Raw genomic sequence first — 18,677 nt, forward strand, 5'->3', positions numbered from 1 at the left:
CCTGATGGCTCAAGTACTGCCACCCAGTCCTGGATGGCCCTGTCACCCAGGTGGGAGAACTGGAAGAAGTTGCTGCTTCTGGCATCACATGGCCCAGCCCAAGCTGTTGCAGCCATAGGCTTGTTCTCTCTCTCTCTCTCTCTCTCTCTCTCTCTCTCTCTGTCTCTCTGTCTCTCTCTGTCTCTCTCTCTCTCTCTCTCTCTCTCTTTTTCTCTCTGACTTTCTGAAGGACAAAAATACATGTAGATAATTTAATGAAAAGTATCATGGGTTTGCTGGGTGTCCAGAGCAAAGAACTCCATTCTAAGAGTAGGGAATTACTTTTGTGGATTTGCCATCAGCCTTGCATCTACCTCCCAGGTTCCTGATTCAGAGTTTGAAGAGAATAGCACCCGTTGTTGTGGGTCCAGGTTCCACATGGAGAGACACCTAAGACCTGACAAGGCTGAAGCAGAGCTGACCTCACGGTCTACAGCAGATGGTCAGCAAACCACAGCCAAAGGAGCTGAGTTGTCCTGCAGCCCATCTTTACAGGTGCTGTTTAATCGAACACTGCCATACTCACGTTCATATAGGTTCATGTGGTTGCTTTTGCTCTATAACGGCAAAGTTGAGTCGTTGGGACAAAGACTACAATCCCAATGTATTTACTCTGTAGACCTCCACTGGGGAGAAATGGCTGACGCTTGTTCTACAGCAGCAATGGAATGGAGCCACAAAGAGAATAAACAAGTCAACCTTTAGGTTCTGTGGCTTTTCCCACCAAAACAGCCAGCCAAGACACTGAAGACCAGTTCAAACCCTTGGTGGGCCTCAGCAGGCACTGGCTACAGCTGGTAGGCCCCACCTGGACAAGTGACCACAGCATGGGACCCCAAGCATGGGAAGACAGCATTGTCATTTGCTTTCGCCAGCACAGTAACTTAATTTATTTTCGTTTCAAACAGGAACCAAGAACAAGTCTTGATACAATAAATTATCCATTCCCACCCCTCCTACTGAAGAAAGAAGGTGCCCTGGGAGTCTTGGCTGAAAGCCCTTCCTTTGGAGGGTCCCGTTTCACACCTGGATAGAAGGAGCCACGCTCCCCAGCGCCTGGACACCTTTGAGGATCCAGGAGAAGGAAGCTCACCCCTCCCTCCCATCTTGTCCCACTGTCTCCCATTACCCCACAAAAGGGGAGGCAGGAGGCGGGCAACAGTCAGTGGGAGTGGGTAGTCTCTTTTTAGATCTAGATCTCGTGGCTCCACTTCTAAATTCCACATGCCTGGAGTTGTCAATCAACAGAGAGGAAGTGGCCAAACAATAGGGACCAACACAGGGTTAAAGGGTACCTGCCACCGAGAATACAGTGAATTGCATCTTGGGCCACTCAGGTGTTTAAGGAAGACGGATGACAACGCCCTCCTCAATCCAGCCAACTCTGCCTGGCAAGAAGTGGGGACAAGGATGCTACCCAGCCCCCTACCACTCCCAAAGTCAAGTTGGAAACGCCAAGTAGCTGCTTTGAGCTTCCAGGGAGGCCAAGAGCGAGCAGGGACAGAAATGACAGCCAAGGGCTCCCCTTTTCCCCTGCCCCCTTCCAGGGGGACTGACCCTCACTTGCACACATTGAGCCACTCTGTGACCCGGCACTCCTCGCACAGCACGTAGCAGCACCAGTGGAAGCGACAGTGGCAGCGCTCCACGCGGGTCTGCCGCAACACGTTGTGCCCCCGGCCGCAGCACAGACTGCCACAGCCATCCAGCAAACGACTGGTCTTGTTGCAGGCCCGGCCCCTGGTGCCTGGGGAGCCCACGGTGGGGTCCCGCTCACAGAAGTCGGGTGACTTCTCAAAATAGACCAGCTCTCCTGAGAGGCGCCTGGGACGCAGGCGGGGCTGGAAGGTCCCTGAGTTGCGGTTGTGCGTATCAATGAAGATGGCTCGGCCCAGCCGCTCCTTCAGCGCCGCCCCTACTGCCCGGAACTCCGGAGCTGCCCTCCAGCATGTCTTGAACTGGCAGCTGCCCGAAGTGCCGTGGCACTTGCATTTCCGCTTTAGGTTTTCCGTTACCACCTAGGACATCAGAGAGGAGAGAGCTGAAGGTGAGGCGCAGGCCATGAGAGCAGCATAAAGGCCCGGGGAAGGACCCAGAACCCAGGGTGGAGAGAGACAGCCACTTCAGGCAAGGAGAGGGGGCATGGCAGAGTTAACTGTCAGCCCAATTGGCTTATATGACACCCCAGCACTAAAGCCAAAGCAACACTCGCTAGCTGGTCATGGAAGCAACGCTCAGCTCCCACCTGTCCTGACTCTTTCTAAGGGCACCCTTGACTGGCCGAAGGCACCCTAAATTCTGGAGGGAATGCCAACTGTAGTAACAGCCACCAGGTGACAAGGGGAGGGCTAGGTGCTAAGTCAGGTGCCTTAGCTATTTACCAGCTCAGAGTTAAGGTAGGTGCTGCCAGGCCATTCAGACGCTAAGCCTGCTATGTCTGCACAACCTGCTCGCAGCCACTAGGCCACAGCCTGCCGCTCTGCTGTGCCTCTCAAGCTCCAACCAGGGCTAGGGAACTCCGAAAGGAGGCTCAGACACATACCTGGCGCCCCACCCTGTTGTTGTGGATCCGCATTCTTGCCTGGATGTCCCGGGGAGCTTCCCTGGAGTCCAAGAAGTCCCGAGAGAACTTCTCTCCAAAGTCCATGTCATGGTTACAGCCACCCCATTCCCACGTGTCCTGGGGGCCGGGGCCAGAGCCAGAGCTGGAGCCGGAGCCAGGGCTGGGCAGGGAGTGGGGGAAACTCTTGCCCCGGGACAGTGCCTGCAGCTGTAGCAGCTTGGCTCTCAGGCGGTCCTGCTCACCACTGCCCTTCCAGCCACAGCCACAGCTCACCAGCTTGCCCAGGCTGCAGGCTGTGGCTACCGCATGCATCACCCCAGCAGCCAGCATGGAGAAGGAGAAGGCGCTCTCACGGAAACCTGGGGACGAGAAGAAACATATGATGCGGGAGCAGAGGCTGAGAAAGGGGGAAGACGATTCCTAACGGGACCATGACCCCGGGCGACTCCCGGAGCAGAGCGTAGAAGCCTGCAGCTCACAGGTCTGTGAAAGGAAGACAGGTCGATCTTGGAGCCCCATTATCCTTCTTGAAGTCTGTGGTTTTCAGGTGTGCATGAAAGAGCTCGCCCAGGTGGGGGAGAGACCCCTGGACTAGGAGGGAGTCCCTGAGGTCTTTGAAGATGAGTTCAACTGAGTTCCACATCTGAAAACCTTCGAAACTCCCCAGCCCTGCAGGAAGCTGTGTGGGGGTTCTTTCTATACCTCCAGGATTAGCTTAATCAGTCTTTTAATCAAGCTACCCCTCCACCACCCCAACACCCCCCCAAATACTCAAGTAATGGGACTCTCTGTCTGCCCCATCCCAGCCTTGAGTTTGAGATCTGCCCTATTCTTCTGAACTAACCTGCTATTACCTTATAAAACACTGGGAAGAGGAAGGGGCGGGGGGTGATTTTCCCTAAGGCCCTCTTAAAAGATTGGCTTCTGCCTTATGTTGTGGGGATGGGAGTGGTGTCAAGAGGCTCCGAACGTCCAGCCCTCAGCAAGACGCTGCCCTGCCCATCTGAGCAGCAAAGCCCTGCCCTTGCACCAGGCTCCCAGCAAAAGGACAGGTCCCTTGCTGATCTCTGGAGCCCTGAAGATGAAAGAGACAGCGGCCAGGCTTCTTGTACCTGGACGCCAGGGCTCCTGGGCCAGCCTCCGGATCCCCGAGCCCCACGTTCCAAGAAGCTGTTTGCACACGTCTTGGGAATTCCCCTGCAGATGGCAGCTGCCTATTAACCCTAGAGTCCCCGGAGCATTGCCCCCACCCCTGGGCTGAGCCCCCCACGGATCTTCACTGTTCGGGGAGTGAAGGGGGGAACAGGCCGTTGGGGAGCGGCAGGGATGCCTCCCCAAGCCTTCCAGACCAGCAGTGACCTGTTGGCTGCCCCTGCACCCGTTCAGGGGTGGGACACCTGGGAACTCCACAGCACAGAGGAGGGGGCTGTTCCCCAGCTTCAAAGCCATCAGGGTCTTTGTTCCCAGCTTTGGCTCCTGGGAACCCCAGCAATTAGGGGAGCAGGTTTAACCCTTAAACGGTTGGGGGCGTCACTCCACCCCCGCGGAGACTCCAAGGACTCCAGCCTGGACTTGTCCAAAGGAGGGAGCCAAGAGAGACAGAGGGAGGGAATGGGGGCGTTTGAAGCTTCCAGGGCTGGGGGCGTCTCTCGTTCACAGGTGCAACCCAGTCCGAGCAGGGCGGAGACAGGAAAGGCGGTGCGGGGCGGGGTGGGGGTGCGCTTTGGGCAGGGGAGCTGGGATCCAGCTGCCTCGCCGGCAGCGCGCAGGTGGAAGGCAGCGCTCGCAGGGGCCCAGACGGGTGGCCAGACCCGGCTCCGCGCGGCTCCCGGGGGAAATTCCCGGAGCCCCGTCCCTTCCCGCCTCCGCTCGCCTCGGCCTGCCCCCCACCCCAGCCCCCAGCCTCGGCGGGCGCGAAGGCGCAGACCCGCCCCGCCGGGCTCACCGCGCCTGAGGACTGCGCTGTGGTGTGGCAGGCGGCCGCCGCCCTCGAGCGCCGAGCAGTTCCAGCGCTGGTCCCGCAGCTGGTGCTGACATTCGTGCACCGCGATGTGCAGACCCTGAAGCGCCGACGCCGTCACGTCGGGACTGCGCAGGCACAGGCCCAGCTGTCGCTTGCTCAGGCCCGACAGAGTCAGGCACACGGTGTTGGCCGTCAGCGGCGGCTCCCCGGGCAGCTTGAGGCCCAGAATCTCATTGCCTAGCGCCCTGGAAACAGAGAGCGAGTCTGGGGTCTAGGGGTCCGGGTCTCAAACCCCCCTCCCATGCTTTGCCCCAGGACTTCAGGACCCAGCGCCAGCTGGGGGCAGGTTGGGGGATCCCACTTACCCAGTGCACAGCCCCAGGAGCAGCAGACCAGTGAGGCCCGAGGGCAGAGGCCACCGCCAGGGCCCCTCCAGCATGTCGAAGCCCAGAGGCTCCACTGGGCAGATGGCTCAGCGCCTGCCAACGGCGGAGTCTTTGCATGAACAACCAGATGGTGACCCTCCTTGGAGCTCCTAACCCACACCCACTGGTCCTTCACTCATATCCCCAACTCCAACCATCGGATGAGGCCCACGGGCCCTGAGGCTGGCCCTGACACCAGCCCTGGAGCCTCGTGGCCAGAGGACCACACAGAGACCTTCTCATTCAGCCGCAGACCCAACCCAGGGACCGCCCCCACAGCCCCCGTGCCCTCCCAGGTACTGTCCGGGGCCAACAGGCTTGGGAGAAGGTGGAAAAACGGCCCAGCGAGGAAGGAGTGGACAGGAGCTCCAGGTGTAGCAAAGGCTGGGGTGTCCCTGGGATGAGCGGGATCCCCGTCTTGCCTAACTAGCTGCTCCCCTACTTGGGGGGCTGCCCATCTGGTGCCCACCTCCCAAGTTCATTACCCTCCAAACCTGGCTACTCCCTATCTCTGGCTCCTGTGAGTGGGAGTTGTCCGTCCGTCTGTCCTTTTGGTCTTGCTGACTTGTCCCTGGGAGCAAATCCCTGTCCTGTCCTCTCCCGGATCCCATTACCTCCAGCAGTTCGGGTCCGTGACCAGCACAGCTGACTGGGTTGCTGGGACTCCCTGAGGCCGCTCAGACTGTGGGGAGACTGCGGGTCCTGCCCCCTCTGCAGCACCTCATTCTTCCAAGACGGGGCCACTCCTCTCCACCACTTCCCCAGCGGGCTGCAGCGGCTACAGGGAGGACGGGGCGGGAGGGAAGGAGGGAGGCGAGCTGAGAGCCGGCAAATGAAGAACTGGGGCTCTGGCTCTGCTGGCGCACGACTCACCGAGAGAGGCTCGGCCCCGCTGGCTGACGAAGCTGCTGCCCCTCCCCGAGCCCGGGGCATCCCCACCCCCAACCCTCCCAGCCTGGACCAGGGGAACGCCACGGCTCCCCCTCCTCCCAGCCTACACACACCCTCTCCCCTGACGCCTGCCTTGAGCTTGGTCCCCGCTGAACAGGGACATGGCTAGGGTTCCTCTCACCTGTACCGGAGTTGCCATGGCTGCCACTCGGCCTCTACCCAAGCAGCCAAACCTTCCAGCATCTTCCTTTGCCCCCAGCTGCGAGGGCAGCCGCGAGTCGGCTCTCCACGGGGCCAGATGAGCGTGGAGCTGCAACTGGTGTCTGGCACGGTGGCTTGATGAGTCCGGAACCAGAGCACTCCTGCAGGGCACTGGGAGCCAGCTAAGGAGGTCAGGCCTGTGGGCCCACGCCCCCGCCCACCTCGCAGCTCTGCGCCTCCCCCTTGGGAGGGGTCAGCGTGGGCCCCTGCAGGGCTCAGGTCGCCTTGCAGGCAAAGGGCGGGGGAGACCCACAGCGGTCTGCAGCGCCTCCTGGAACTCTAACATCTGTCTGTAGGACAGTCGGCCAGGACACCTGTTGCAGGCTGTCAGGTGTGCTGCACACTGACTGAGGGTAACCAGGAGAAAACCTGGTCTCGGGCACACATAGGCAGAGGCTGGGTCGCTGTGGATAGCTCCCGCGGTGGCAGCGAAGGGGTTAGGCGCCGCCGTACTCCTCGCCTGACTCACCCTCGCAGCTCTAACCACTGCGGGCTATTTTTGCCAGAGAGGGGCCCCAGGCTTCCCAGCCGCCCCCAGCCCCTGCCAGACCGCAACCCGAGGCACGGCGGGCCCCCGCGCACCCGAGGCAGGCACGTTGACTCAGACACAGCTCCCCAGGATGCAGTGGCATGAGGCTGGTGCCCACAGCCAGTCCTCTTGCTCAGTGTGGTGGCAGCCCAGTTCTGCTGAAGAGCCGGCTGCCAGCCCATGTTGCTGCAGGGCCGGCCCTATGCTGCAAGGCACAACGCGCTGGAGATAGGGGACTTTCCTGAGTACCTTTAGTGCCGGCCCTGAGGTGGCTGAGGAGGTGAAGGCGTGCGCATGCGTTATGGGCCAGGCAGCCTGGGCCCAGGAGGTTCGCTCTGCACTCTGCTCTTGTACCTCTGCATTGGGGGAGAGCTACCTTCCCTCTGTCCCTCCGGTTTAGAGAAAGCAAGCCAAGCCACTTGTGGCTTTTGAGGCCACCACAATCTGCAAGGCCTAACTCAGTGGCTCTCATCCATCACCTGGATTCGGCAGTCCGTGCCACTAGTCCCGCGGCCCTGCAGCGGGGAGATGAGCTCCCTGTTCCCAGCGGGGTCTCACAGACGTCCGTGTTTATGCATGTGTTGTTGTGGATGTTGCTTGTTTTTGCTTTGTCTGCAGATTCTACCCTGGTGGTGCTCACACACCATGCAGTCAGGTGCCAACAAAGGGCTGGGGTCAGAACCAACTACCACATGTTTCAGCTTTTCAGAGGCCCCTGAGCCCTTGCGCACAGGCCCATCCCAAACCTCAGCATCCACACGCCTCATCCCTCTTCCCTGGAGAGACCCAGCTCAGGGGGCAGGAGGCCACAGACTGGGTGGCCTGAGCTGGCCCACAGTGCCCTCAGCCCGACCGGCTGGCCTGAGCGCTGACCCGCAGGCAGCTCAAGGGCGGTGGGGCAGGCGGGGCCTGGAGAAGGCTACGGGTGCACACCCATTGCCTAATACCCCAAGCACGCGGCCAGCTCCAGGAAAGGGGAGGGGCGGGAACCAGAGAGACCTTGACAAGGGTTGGGCCCTTGGCAGGAGGGGGCAAGCAGGGGGCTGTCAACAGGGCAGGCAGGGAGTGCATGCGGTGCAGAGGAGCCCAGGGTCGTTCCTCCTTCATCAGGTAGCACTGTATGTCAATGTCAATGTGAGGAGAGCACTGGGGCTCCGTAGGGCGGGGGGTCAATGAAGAGTAGGGGGCCCCTGGAGATTGGGGGATCCAGCAACTGAGGCGGTGGCTAAAGCCGGGCGCAACCTCGGGAACCTCCTCCTTCAACCCCCCATGTTTGCCTTGGCTCGGGGTCCCGGGTGACTCATCTGTTGCTAAGCCGCTGATAGGGGTGGCCAAGCCCGGGGAACCCAAATTATAGGCCCAGGAGGGATGGATGCGCCTAAAGCAGTGAGCTCAGCTCTGCTGCTCAGCCCTCCGCCTCCCAAGCCTGCCTGCAGCATCGCGGGCCACCACCCGGAGGCGCCAAAGGGTCTGCCGCCAGACCGTGTGGGATGCAGCAAGCCCTCCTACTGTCCCCCGCCGCCGCCGGTCATCTTCTGGGGTGTCACCCTAGACAATCGATGCCTTTCCCCGCTCCTGCCTTTCCAACCCAATGCGCCAATGCTGCCTTCCGGTGATTGAAAGGAAAGCAGGCTTCCCCGACCACAAACTTGCAACCCTGAGCCCAGGCTCCCTTTCCTAGATCCCAAGGTCCCCGCCCCACTCCTCATCCCTAGCACAGAGCAGAAATTTGCAACTGGTTTTCTTTAAAGTTATCAGTGGTCAAAAGTGATGCAGAGAAAGAGCAGAGGGAAAGGAGCTGGGGAGGGGGGGCATTTATTTTATAAAGCTAGGGGGAAAGGAATCAAGGCAATGAATATTTGGAGAGCATTCCCGGAAACAGCTGAGCAGGTGCACAGATCCTGGGAATTAAGCAGGCAGCGGCACGGCCCAGGGATGGGAAAGGAGGCCAGTGCGCCTAGAGGGCAGGACTCCATGGAGAGAGTGGTAACCAAGGAGGACCGGGGACTCAGGGGCTAGGGCAGAGCGCACAGGGGTCTTACAGGCCGCTGGAAGAGCGTGACTTCGACACTGAGTGGCATGGGATATCAAGGGATTCTGAGCAGAGGAATGAAATGGTATGATTTCTATACGGGGTTGGATCTCTCTGCTGTGAGGGGACTGTGTCTGCGGGGGAGGCAAGGATTAGAAGCAGGGACACAGGTGGAGCCAACCAGTGTTGGAGCAGCCGAGTGGTGAGGCTAGATTAAGGTCAGCCTCGATTTTGAAGACGGTAGGACAAGGTTTGCTACCTGATTGGACACAGACTGTAAGTCAAGGATGACTGCGACCTTTGTGCCGAGTCACCACGAGGATGGAGTTGCCACTTAGTGACAAGGACAAGACTGACCAAGGGTTCAGTGTCAGACAAGCATGGGAAAGCGGCAGAAGCTAATTCAAACACTGCGCACGCAAGTCCAGAGTTCAAGGACAGACGTAAACCAGAGAGTTCACCGAGGCAGTTTGTGTAGACAGAGAAAAGGCTGATTGAACCTGGGTGTGTGCCAGGATTTCAACAATTATATATAAATGAAGAGAAATCAGATAAAGAGAGCAGCCAGTGAGGTAGAAACAGCGGTCCAGAACCCAACGGGAATGTTTTTCAAGAAGGCTGCTCAGAAAGAAGAGATGAGAACTGAGGACTGTGGGGAAGGGTGACGTGGTGGAGGCTCACGGTTGATTTGCCAAGCAGGTGTCCTGAGTTCAAAGGCGCAACTGTGCTGGAAGGAGACTGAAGACAAGAAATGGGGGTGTGATTACAGCAAAGGGGGACAGCGGGATGAAGCGGTTTTGACCATCCAGTGGCAGCTCCCACAACGTGTGTCCGTGTTTATGGGTGTGTCCCAGGAGGCAGGTAAACTGGTGCTGGTTGGGGCAGGTGTTGGTAAAGTGGTACCGGTAACATGATCTGCCAGAAACCGGGCTAGGTTACACACAGTGTCACCAGGGCCTTGATCCTTTCCTCACTTCCTCCCTGTTCCTGGAGGCTAGAATTGTGGACAAAAGAAGGACGTGGCTCTCCTTTCCCTTCTCCCTACCTCTACTTCATGCCAGTGGCCACGGACCAGGGCTTCCTTGTCCCTCAGCCACCCCCACCCAGGTGAGGTTCATCAGCCCCTCCAGGCCTCAGGGGGCAGACAGCACTAAAGGACACAGGAAGGCTCCCCCAGCCCCAGGCACTGTCTGCCTGGCTGGCTGTCCACAGCAGGGGTTCTCTGCTCTTAGAGAGACCAGATAGCTCGGCTGGGGCAGAAGATCCGGGAGGAATGAGAGCCTCTAAAACACCTCCATCAGGTTTCATTCGAATGAACACACATCTCTGAAAATGCAAGGCTTGGGCCAGCAGGGTGGCTCTTTTGACTAACCCTTCATCTCTAAGCATCAGTATCCCATACTGGCACTGGTTCTAATCCCAGCTGTTCCGCTTCCCTGAGACCCTGCACCTGCAAGGGAGAGCCGGAAGAAGCTCCTGGCTTCCGATTGGCTCTGATCTGGCCATTGCAGCCACCTGGGGAGTGAACCAGCCAATGGAAGATCTTTGTCTCTCCTTCTCTCTGTAAGTTTTGACTTTCCAATAAAAAGAAATATAATCTTTAAAAATAAATAAACATATATTTATTTTTTAAAATGAATTCAAGGCTTTAAATGCTTAAGACAAACTTTCCTCAGCTCGAACAATATTTCTCAGAGTGTGCCCAGCTGGTCACCTACATTAATAGTTCCTGGGTACTCAGTATGGAGCAGGAGAAGATGGGAGGGGAGGAAGGAAGGAGGGCGGGAGGGAGGGAGAGGAGAAACGAAGGCAGGCAGGCCCCTCAGGAGGATTTTCTTGCCTTCAAAGGAAAGCCTGTTCATTTCTCATACTCTTTGGTGTTTGGGCCTGGGTAAATGAGTCAAAAAACCATCACACTTGATCTTAGCCAAAAAAAACCCTGAGATGTGACAGTCAGAAAGCATCTTAAAGGACACGTAAGATAAGGAAAGAGGAGTCGAAAGGAAGACAGGAAGGTCTTCACAAGCTCTTCCACCCGTGTCCACTTTGAGCTGGGGCCCCCGGCCGGCCGGCAGGTGGCTGGGAAGTGGGCGCAGCCTGTGCGAGCTCTAGTTGCGAGCTCTAGTTCACGCACTGGCCGTCCGTGGGCTCCAGCAACTGCCTGCCCTCTTGTCTCCTCTGCCACCAGGGCAGAGGGAGAGCTTCTGTGTGCAGTGACACCTCCTGTGCCCCATCCACAGCAGCCAAGTGTCCCGGAGAAGGCCAAGGTGGCCTTGCAGCTGAGCCAGAGTCCCTGGGACACAGAAGGGAGGCGCACATCCCGCAGATGGTTCCTGATCGAGGAGGACTGGGAGCGACTCAGAATGGCAAGACTGAAAAAAAAAAAAAAAATTCACGGATTCTCCACCTGCAAGCCTAGAACCCACATGGGTGCCTGGTGTCCCGGCTGCTGCATTTCTCGTCCATCTCCCTGTCTGTGGCCTGGGAAAGCAGTCCAGGATGGCCCAAAGCCGAGCTGAGGTTCTGGGCTCCTGGCTCTGGATCCCTTCAGCCCCAGCCACTGCAGCCATTTGGGGCGTGGACCACCAAGTGAAAGATCTTTCTGTAAATCTGCCTTTCCCTTTTAAAAGCAAAGATCTGAAAAGAGTGCAGAAAACCGGTTTTGGAGTAAGACAGGAATGGGGCAGAGAAAGCAAGAGGCCAGGTAGACACAGCAGGCTCACTTAGCCAGCAGCCGCCTCTGTTCTTGCCCTCACACCTGACATGTCTCCTGCAGAGCTGACAGCTCGGCTCCCTCCCCCAGCGACACCCGCCAGTGTGACACACCATAGGTGGCTCAAGGTAAACAGGGCGACAGGGTGACACAGACACACATTCTTAGTCTGCCCTGCACTCACTCATCCACCGCCTTCACACACTGTCCCAGACGCCCCATCAAGCGCCTTCCTGACACACAGCCCCAGGCCACCCTGTGACAGGAGGACTGGATCTCTTCTGGTCCGAGCTAAATTCCAAAATTCTTTGGAAAGCTTCCAGCCATCTTCTCCGAACAAGAAGTTTCTGCACAGGCAGACACAGAGAGCAAAGCCCCCTCGGGACACGCAGTCACATATACTGTACTCCTGAGCTCCGGGCCCGCATGTACAAACCGGCTCTCCACCGCTGGGCTCAAGCGCCCCCTCCAGCAGTCCCCCAACACACACACACACACACACACACACACACACACACACACACACCGGGATTTCCCTGACCACAGCCCCACCCATACACCCTCCCCTCCAGTCCACTCCTTTTCTTCCCCCGCTCCCCGCCTCTCCGTCAGCCGTCGGGGGTTCCTGGGCGGGGACGCGTCTCCCCGGAGGAGTCTCCGACCAGAATCACCACAACTTTCCTTCCGCCCCTCAGGACGGGGGAGACAGAAGGGACGCCGCCTGGGCCCGCGGTGACGTCGAGGGGACAGCCCCACCGCAAGCGGCGGAGCGCGCTGGGCGGCTGGCGGATTCTCCCCGCAGCGCGCACGCTGTCGCCGCGCCCTCTGGCGGACGCTCGTCCCCGACGCGCCCCGGCCGCGAGGCGCAGTGAGGCGGGCGCGCGTGGGAGGGCGTCCCAAGGGGAGGGGTCGGCGGCCAGTGCGGGCCCGGAGGCGGGGGCCACCGGGCGGGGGGCGGGGGATGAGCCCCGACGGCCAGCCCGTCAGCGCTCGGCTCAGACGGGCGGGAGCCGGGGCCCCCGCTCGCCGCCCATTGTCTGCGCCCTGACCGGTGCGCCCTGGTGCCACAGTGCGACCCCGCGGGGCAGCCTCCCTCTCGTCACTGGAGCCAGCGCCGCAACTATAAGAGGCGGTGCCGCCCGCCCGTGGCCCGTCTCAGCCCACCAGCCGGGACCGCGAGCCATGCTGCCGGCCGCCCGCCTCCAGGGTCCTTAAAGCCAGACTGCGCCAACTTTGGCCACTGCCGCGTCCCGCCCCGCCGTCGCGGGCAGCCGCCTAAGCCGCCGCAACTGCAAGCAACAGCGTGGGCAAAACCAGGCAGGCCATGGGGCGCTGGGCGCTGCTGCCCGGCTGCGTTTCTGCTGCGCTGCTCCTGGCGCTGGCCGCTTTACCCGCAGCTCTGACCGCCAACAGCAGTGGCCGATGGTGGTAAGTGAGCCGCTGAGGGTCACCACTTGCCCCCCGGGGCCCAGCGCCAGGAGTCATCTCTTTACCAAGCTTCCCCTCTCGGGGGATCCCCCTCCAAGACACCCGAGGATGCCCGGGTGTTGCGACAGCTCTCCTGCGGTGGGCTGGGATTCTCTCTGGCCCCCACACAGGAAGGGGACCCAGCTCCTTTTCTGCCCTTTTGAGCCCTAATCCAGGCTTCACCTTGGCATCCGCACCACAGGGCTTCCCCATCCGGGAAAGGGAAGGGCCAGGTTTGGAAAGGAGGGTGGTGGGCCACCTTGCCTTGAGTGGGCAAGATGTGCGGCCCAGGATATCCTCGCTGGGGGGGTGGATTGACAGGAAGCAGGATGGGAGAGCCCAGGTGGAGGCGCAGCTTGCGGTTCCCCACGCCTCTTCTAACCAATCCCTGGCAGGCATGCTCAGGGCGGGCACAGGGAGATCTGGATGCCTGGAGAGAGGGCAGGGACGGTCATTACCTTGTTAAGCAGCTCCCTGCGCGCTCTTCCCCTGCTCACAGTCCCCGGGGCAGAGGACTAGAGTCCGGTTGGGGCCCCCCTCCTGCAGCTGAGCTCCCGCTCCGCGTTCCGCGTTCCACCAGGGGCATCGTGAACGTGGCTTCCTCAACGAACCTGCTGACCGACTCCAAGAGTCTGCAGCTGGTGCTCGAACCCAGTTTGCAGCTGCTGAGCCGCAAACAGCGGCGACTGATCCGCCAGAACCCGGGCATCCTGCACAGCGTGAGCGGGGGACTGCAGAGTGCCGTCCGAGAGTGCAAGTGGCAGTTCCGGAACCGCCGCTGGAACTGCCCCACTGCCCCGGGGCCCCACCTCTTCGGCAAGATCGTCAACCGAGGTGGGTGCCTCAGCCAGGCGCACGCTTCCGGGAGCGGAGCGAGCGAGCGCAGTTACCTCACTCTCCACCCTCTCCGCACCACCCACCCCACGCCCCAGGGCACCGGCAGGCGAGGGCAGGAAAGAGGTCCAGGGCACTTTCCAATCGCGGGATCCACCTGCCCAGCGGCGCCTCAGGCCCGGTGCGGGCTCAAGGGCGCGCTCCATCCAGCAGGCCATTTCCAGCTGTACGCCCTGGGTTCTAGGCATGCATGACTGCTGAGCCGCTGCCCCCAGAGAAAGGGAGTTTTCAGGCCGTGGGCGCGGACCGGGTGGCTGCCTCTCCCCCACCCCCACCCACGGCGCTGCCGGGTTTGTTGCTTTCGGGAGCCGAGCGAGCGCGTCTTGCCTCCTACCCGGCAAGGCTGCTCGGTCGACGTAGGCGAGTCTGGGCGGCAGAGAACTCGGAGACGCAAAAGTTTTTCCTGCTCCCCTCCCTTTGAGTTTTCTATTAGAGCTCCTAATCGAAAATGCGCTCTTCGCGAATCATCAGCGAGGTCGTTTAGGAGCGCAGCCCCGGTTACGCGTCACGCAACTCTCCACCTTTTTCTCTAGACGACCCGGGCCCAGCGCTGCCGCGAGGGTGCTGTCTCAGCCCCCTCCCCCACCTCCCTAAGAGCACTCTCACCCATCCTGTGCCCTGCACCCACAGGTTGTCGGGAAACGGCCTTTATCTTTGCTATCACCTCGGCCGGGGTCACCCACTCTGTGGCGCGCTCCTGCTCCGAGGGCTCCATTGAGTCCTGCACCTGTGACTACCGGCGGCGCGGCCCCGGGGGGCCCGACTGGCACTGGGGCGGCTGCAGTGACAACATCGACTTCGGCCGTCTCTTCGGCCGGGAGTTCGTGGACTCCGGAGAGAAGGGGCGGGACCTGCGCTTCCTCGTGAATCTACACAACAACGAGGCGGGCCGCACAGTGAGTGGACCCTGCGAGCCGCGAGCTACGGGAGCGGGGCAAGGCGAGAGGGCGTCCCTGGGGGCGCAGCGGGTTTGGGAGGCCGCCAGGCTAAGAAACCTGATAAGCCGGTCGAGGGCTAGTGGCAAATGGAACAGAAGCGATGGATTGTGCAGTCCTAGACCCTCTTGCCTACAGCTCAAAAAGTAAGGCGGGGAGGCCGGGAGGGACCCCACCGGCCGGCATGGAGCAGGGCTGGGCGCCCGGCCAGGCTGGGCCCGTCCACCTCGCGTCTCCCTGGCCCTGGGCTTGGCCAGGCCCGGGCCTCCGGCGGCGTCCGGGAGGGGGCGGTATCCGAGCCGGTGGAGATGCCCTGGCGACACCCTTTCTTCTCTCCTCCTGACAGACGGTGTTCTCCGAGATGCGCCAGGAGTGCAAGTGTCACGGGATGTCCGGCTCGTGCACGGTGCGCACGTGCTGGATGAGGCTGCCCACGCTGCGCGCCGTGGGCGACGTGCTGCGCGACCGCTTCGACGGTGCCTCGCGGGTGCTCTACAGCAATCGCGGCAGCAACCGCGCCTCGCGGGCGGAGCTGCTGCGCCTCGAGCCCGAGGACCCCGCGCACAAGCCGCCCTCGCCGCACGACCTGGTCTACTTTGAGAAGTCGCCCAACTTCTGCACGTACAGCGGACGCCTGGGCACCGCGGGCACCGCAGGGCGCGCGTGCAACAGCTCGTCGCCCGCTCTGGACGGCTGCGAACTGCTCTGCTGTGGCCGGGGCCACCGCACGCGCACGCAGAGCGTCACTGAGCGTTGCAACTGCACCTTCCACTGGTGCTGCCACGTCAGCTGCCGCAACTGCACGCACACGCGCGTGCTGCACGAGTGTCTGTGAGGCGCCGCGCGCGCCCCCCGGGCACGCTCCCCTCCCGCGCCCCAAGGCTGACTCGCTGGGAGGCGCCCCACCTGCTACCTCCCGCCATTCACGCCACACCTCTCTCACCTCCTCCTTCCTGGGGGCTCCTTCAACCACTTGCCTGGGGCGGCGCGCATCCTCTCCTCTGGCCTTCCCGAGGGACCCGCCCCGGACCTACCTCCTCCCTCCCTGTCCGCGGGATACTCCCCCCCCCCCCCACACACACACCCTTGTTGCACTGCCCCCTGCTTGACCAGGTGAGAGCATGAGAAGGCTCTTCCGCCACTCCGAGTCAGCTACTCTGCCTGCTCCGCGGTGCCAGCGGCCTCTGGGCCTCTCTCCTCTGGCGCGGACCTCGGCTTTCTCCGGGTCTCCATGCGCTCCTGTCCACGTTTTTCGGGCCAGGGGTACAGACCCTGCGCGCGCGCGCGCACGCACACACACACACACACCCGGGCACCAGGGCCTTTCTCTTCCCCACGTGCAGCTGACTGACTGCCGGGGAGGTGCCGGGTGAAGGGCGGCTGTGGTGATGTGGACCCGAAGACCCAGGGCCGGCTCTCCCACCTCTGCCCTGAAGCCATGGAACAGCTGTGAGCCCTGCCTCCCGCGGCCGCCTCCCACCTCCTTCCTGTCCTGCCTCCTCCTCAGTGTGTAAATAATTTGCACTGACACGTGGACGTGATGCCACGCATCTGGTTGTTGTAAATAAAACTATTTATTGTGCTGGGTTCAAGCCTGGCTTGCAGAGACCACCCCTCACCCCGGCCCAGCCCAGCGGAGCTTCTCCCCTGGGGCCATCCCCTTGACCCTCCTGGCCCCCTCCCTGCCTCTCCAAGATGCCTTGGCCCACTGGAATCAGCATTTCCTTCCATCGTAGCTATTAGTGGCTCCTCGCCCCCGTCCTCATAGTACCTTCCTCTGCAGAATAAAATCTCTATTTTTATCAATGACTCGCTGACTTCTCCTTGAGTCTGGGGCACACCATTGCAGTGACCTTCACCCTTGCCAGAAGTGGGCACCCTGAGGTCTCTGACACAAGCAGAGCAGACTGCTGGAGGACTGGCCTGCTGGAGGGCCTGCACCAGGGCCCTGAAATGCCCAGCCCTCCAATAACCCCACTGGCATCCCGGGAGCCCCAGGGTGCCTAGGGGAACCTGGGCAGGTACCCCAGGAGCTACAGAGTCCTTCCTGTTCAGACCCCAACGGCCCAAGGGGCACCTACATCCCCTTCATGCACGGGGATTCAGCCTGCTCCCTGAAACTACTGCCACGTGCCAGCTAGAAACACATTCTAGAACAGAGACCCATGCAGAAATGTCCAGTGCCTGCAGTGCGGAGATATGGGTTCCAGACAGGCACCGGCTGGTGGTGACGCCTCCCCTCCACCCTGGGCTCAGGGAGGGGGCACCCCAGTAACAGGAGGGGCTCCAGGCCCCACCGCTCAGAGAAGGAGGGTTAGGGTCCACATGCGGGCTGGGCTGGCGCTAATGCAACCCAAGGGAAACCCCAGTGCCAGCCATACCCATCCCATCAGGCCACAGTCCCCAATAGAGCCACTGACAGTTAGCGAGGTGAAGGCCCCCAAGTGTGCATCCAGCAGGATCAGCGGGGGTCCCCAAGCGCTCTGAACACACCCATCTCTATCTTGAATGTCCTCCCCAGCTGACTGCAACTTCAGACAGACCAACCCCTTCCTGAGCTCTGGCACTGGTCTCTGATCCCAACTCCTCCTCCTCCAGGACCCGAAGGGAGGGCTGGATGGGTGGGGGGGAGGCACAGAAGCAGTGAAACACCCCACCCCCCAACCCTAGGGCAACAACCGCCAGCTTGAGAATCAGCCCCTCTCCCCAGGACACTGTCGTAGTTGTCACTGCCTCCCACCTCTCCCTGGTTACATGAACTCTGACCCCTGTTGCCCTTTGGGGTATGTGGGAGGTGGGGGGAGAGCAGAGAGGAGCCAGGAGCTGCCCCACGCTACCAGCACACCAGCATGGCTGCTGTCCCAGGCCAGCACTGCCTGGGCTCTGATGGGAGTTCAGTGGGAAGTGTGGGGTACCTGAAAGGCCTTGGGGTCCAGCAAGGGACACCCACAGAGAATTTCAGACTGGAACCCAGGCGCCTGCTGGGTCCCGCAGCTGTCAGCTGCCAGCTGTGGTGAGGGTGTCTGGGGAAAGCAGCCCAGGAGGGCTCCTGCCACTCTTAGCTCCAAGAGTTGGGATCAGAGCCAGCTGGAGGTGGGCTCTGGGTGGGCTGGGAAAGAGCGAGCGAGGAAGGGCCCCTAACAAGACACTCACTCAGCAGAAACAGCTGCCCTCAGCCTCAGTTGCCTCAGCCACCTCCAGCCTCATCTTGCAGAGGGGTGACAGGTTTGAATGTTTGGGGAAATCCGATCATCAGGACACTCCTCACACCAGGTGTGCTGGTGACCGGGGGATGCGCAAGCCTGCCTAGAGGAAGCCACGCATGGGTTCGAGCACAACCAACAGCCAGCTACACAGGCCAGAGGTTTGGGGACAGACCCCCCTCCCATGATCTGAGCCTTCAAGCATGGAGGCCCCTTTCCTTCCCAGGGGACACTGTGGGAAGGCCCCTTCTAAAGAAGGCACGCAGGGATGACATGCCACTGGAGGGACTGCAGGATCTGCAAAGTACCTCACAGGAGCTCCTGCCTGTCTCAGGTGCACCTGTACAGTGCTTGCTGGGGCTGGAGAAGACTGACCCAGCAAAGGACATCTGTGCCTAGAAAGAGACAGGCCCGGAGCTGGCTGAGGGTGGTGGCCACGGGACAATGCTGTCAGGAAAGGGCCAGGCGCTCCAGGCTCCCGCCCACCTCTGATCTTCAGATGCCAGAGGATCAGAGCCTGGCAGGGACCCTGGGCATGAGGCCGGCCTTGGCCAGCAAATGAAGAACTCGTCTTGAAATATCTCAGTGGAGGGGGAGGGAGCGGAAAAGCTGAGAGGACCCGGGCAGCAGGCCGTGCAGGTCCCTGGGGGTCAGCAGGCCGGCTCCACGGGCACCCTGGAAAAACCCCGTCAGTGGTGCTGCAAATACCCCAGGGTCCAACCGCCCCCTCCCCTGGCCCCCCGGGCGGCTCCATTCTCCTCT

The 18,677-nt window shown here is 61.0% G+C and overlaps 2 protein-coding genes across 2 annotated transcripts; one reads left to right on the forward strand and one right to left on the reverse strand.

Annotated features, from left to right (window-relative positions):
• Positions 1-1,143: 1,143 nt before the first annotated feature.
• WNT10B (Wnt family member 10B) lies at positions 1,144-5,738 on the reverse strand. The gene is made up of 5 exons (XM_040988513.1): positions 5,605-5,738; positions 4,931-5,044; positions 4,548-4,810; positions 2,582-2,961; positions 1,144-2,057 (listed from the first exon to the last, which is right to left on the reverse strand). Exons 2-5 carry the CDS (start codon positions 5,002-5,004, stop codon positions 1,599-1,601), a joined length of 1,176 nt encoding a protein of 391 aa, XP_040844447.1. The 5' UTR covers positions 5,005-5,044; positions 5,605-5,738; the 3' UTR covers positions 1,144-1,598.
• A 6,675-nt stretch (positions 5,739-12,413) lies between these two features.
• WNT1 (Wnt family member 1) lies at positions 12,414-15,775 on the forward strand. Its single transcript, XM_040988525.1, has 4 exons — positions 12,414-12,844; positions 13,464-13,717; positions 14,408-14,673; positions 15,059-15,775. Exons 1-4 carry the CDS (start codon positions 12,741-12,743, stop codon positions 15,545-15,547), a joined length of 1,113 nt encoding a protein of 370 aa, XP_040844459.1. The 5' UTR covers positions 12,414-12,740; the 3' UTR covers positions 15,548-15,775.
• Positions 15,776-18,677: the final 2,902 nt, after the last annotated feature.

This window comes from Ochotona curzoniae, unplaced genomic scaffold, assembly GCF_017591425.1.
Source record: "Ochotona curzoniae isolate NIBS_2020 unplaced genomic scaffold, NIBS_Ocur_1.0 contig_1014, whole genome shotgun sequence".
In the NCBI taxonomy this organism is placed as follows: domain Eukaryota; kingdom Metazoa; phylum Chordata; class Mammalia; order Lagomorpha; family Ochotonidae; genus Ochotona; species Ochotona curzoniae.

Excerpts from the sequence above, each read along its gene's own strand:
- WNT1 (XM_040988525.1), top strand. The coding sequence starts at position 12,741 with ATGGGGCGCTGGGCGCTGCTGCCCGGCTGCGTTTCTGCTGCGCTGCTC. Across the intron at positions 12,845-13,463 it reads AACAGCAGTGGCCGATGGTG|GGGCATCGTGAACGTGGCTT; the intron begins GTAAGTGAGCCG and ends GCGTTCCACCAG. Across the intron at positions 14,674-15,058 it reads ACAACGAGGCGGGCCGCACA|ACGGTGTTCTCCGAGATGCG; the intron begins GTGAGTGGACCC and ends TCCTCCTGACAG.
- WNT10B (XM_040988513.1), bottom strand. The coding sequence starts at position 5,004 with ATGCTGGAGGGGCCCTGGCGGTGGCCTCTGCCCTCGGGCCTCACTGGT. Across the intron at positions 4,811-4,930 it reads CTCCTGGGGCTGTGCACTGG|GGCGCTAGGCAATGAGATTC; the intron begins GTAAGTGGGATC and ends CTCTGTTTCCAG. Across the intron at positions 2,962-4,547 it reads CAGCGCAGTCCTCAGGCGCG|GTTTCCGTGAGAGCGCCTTC; the intron begins GTGAGCCCGGCG and ends TCTCGTCCCCAG.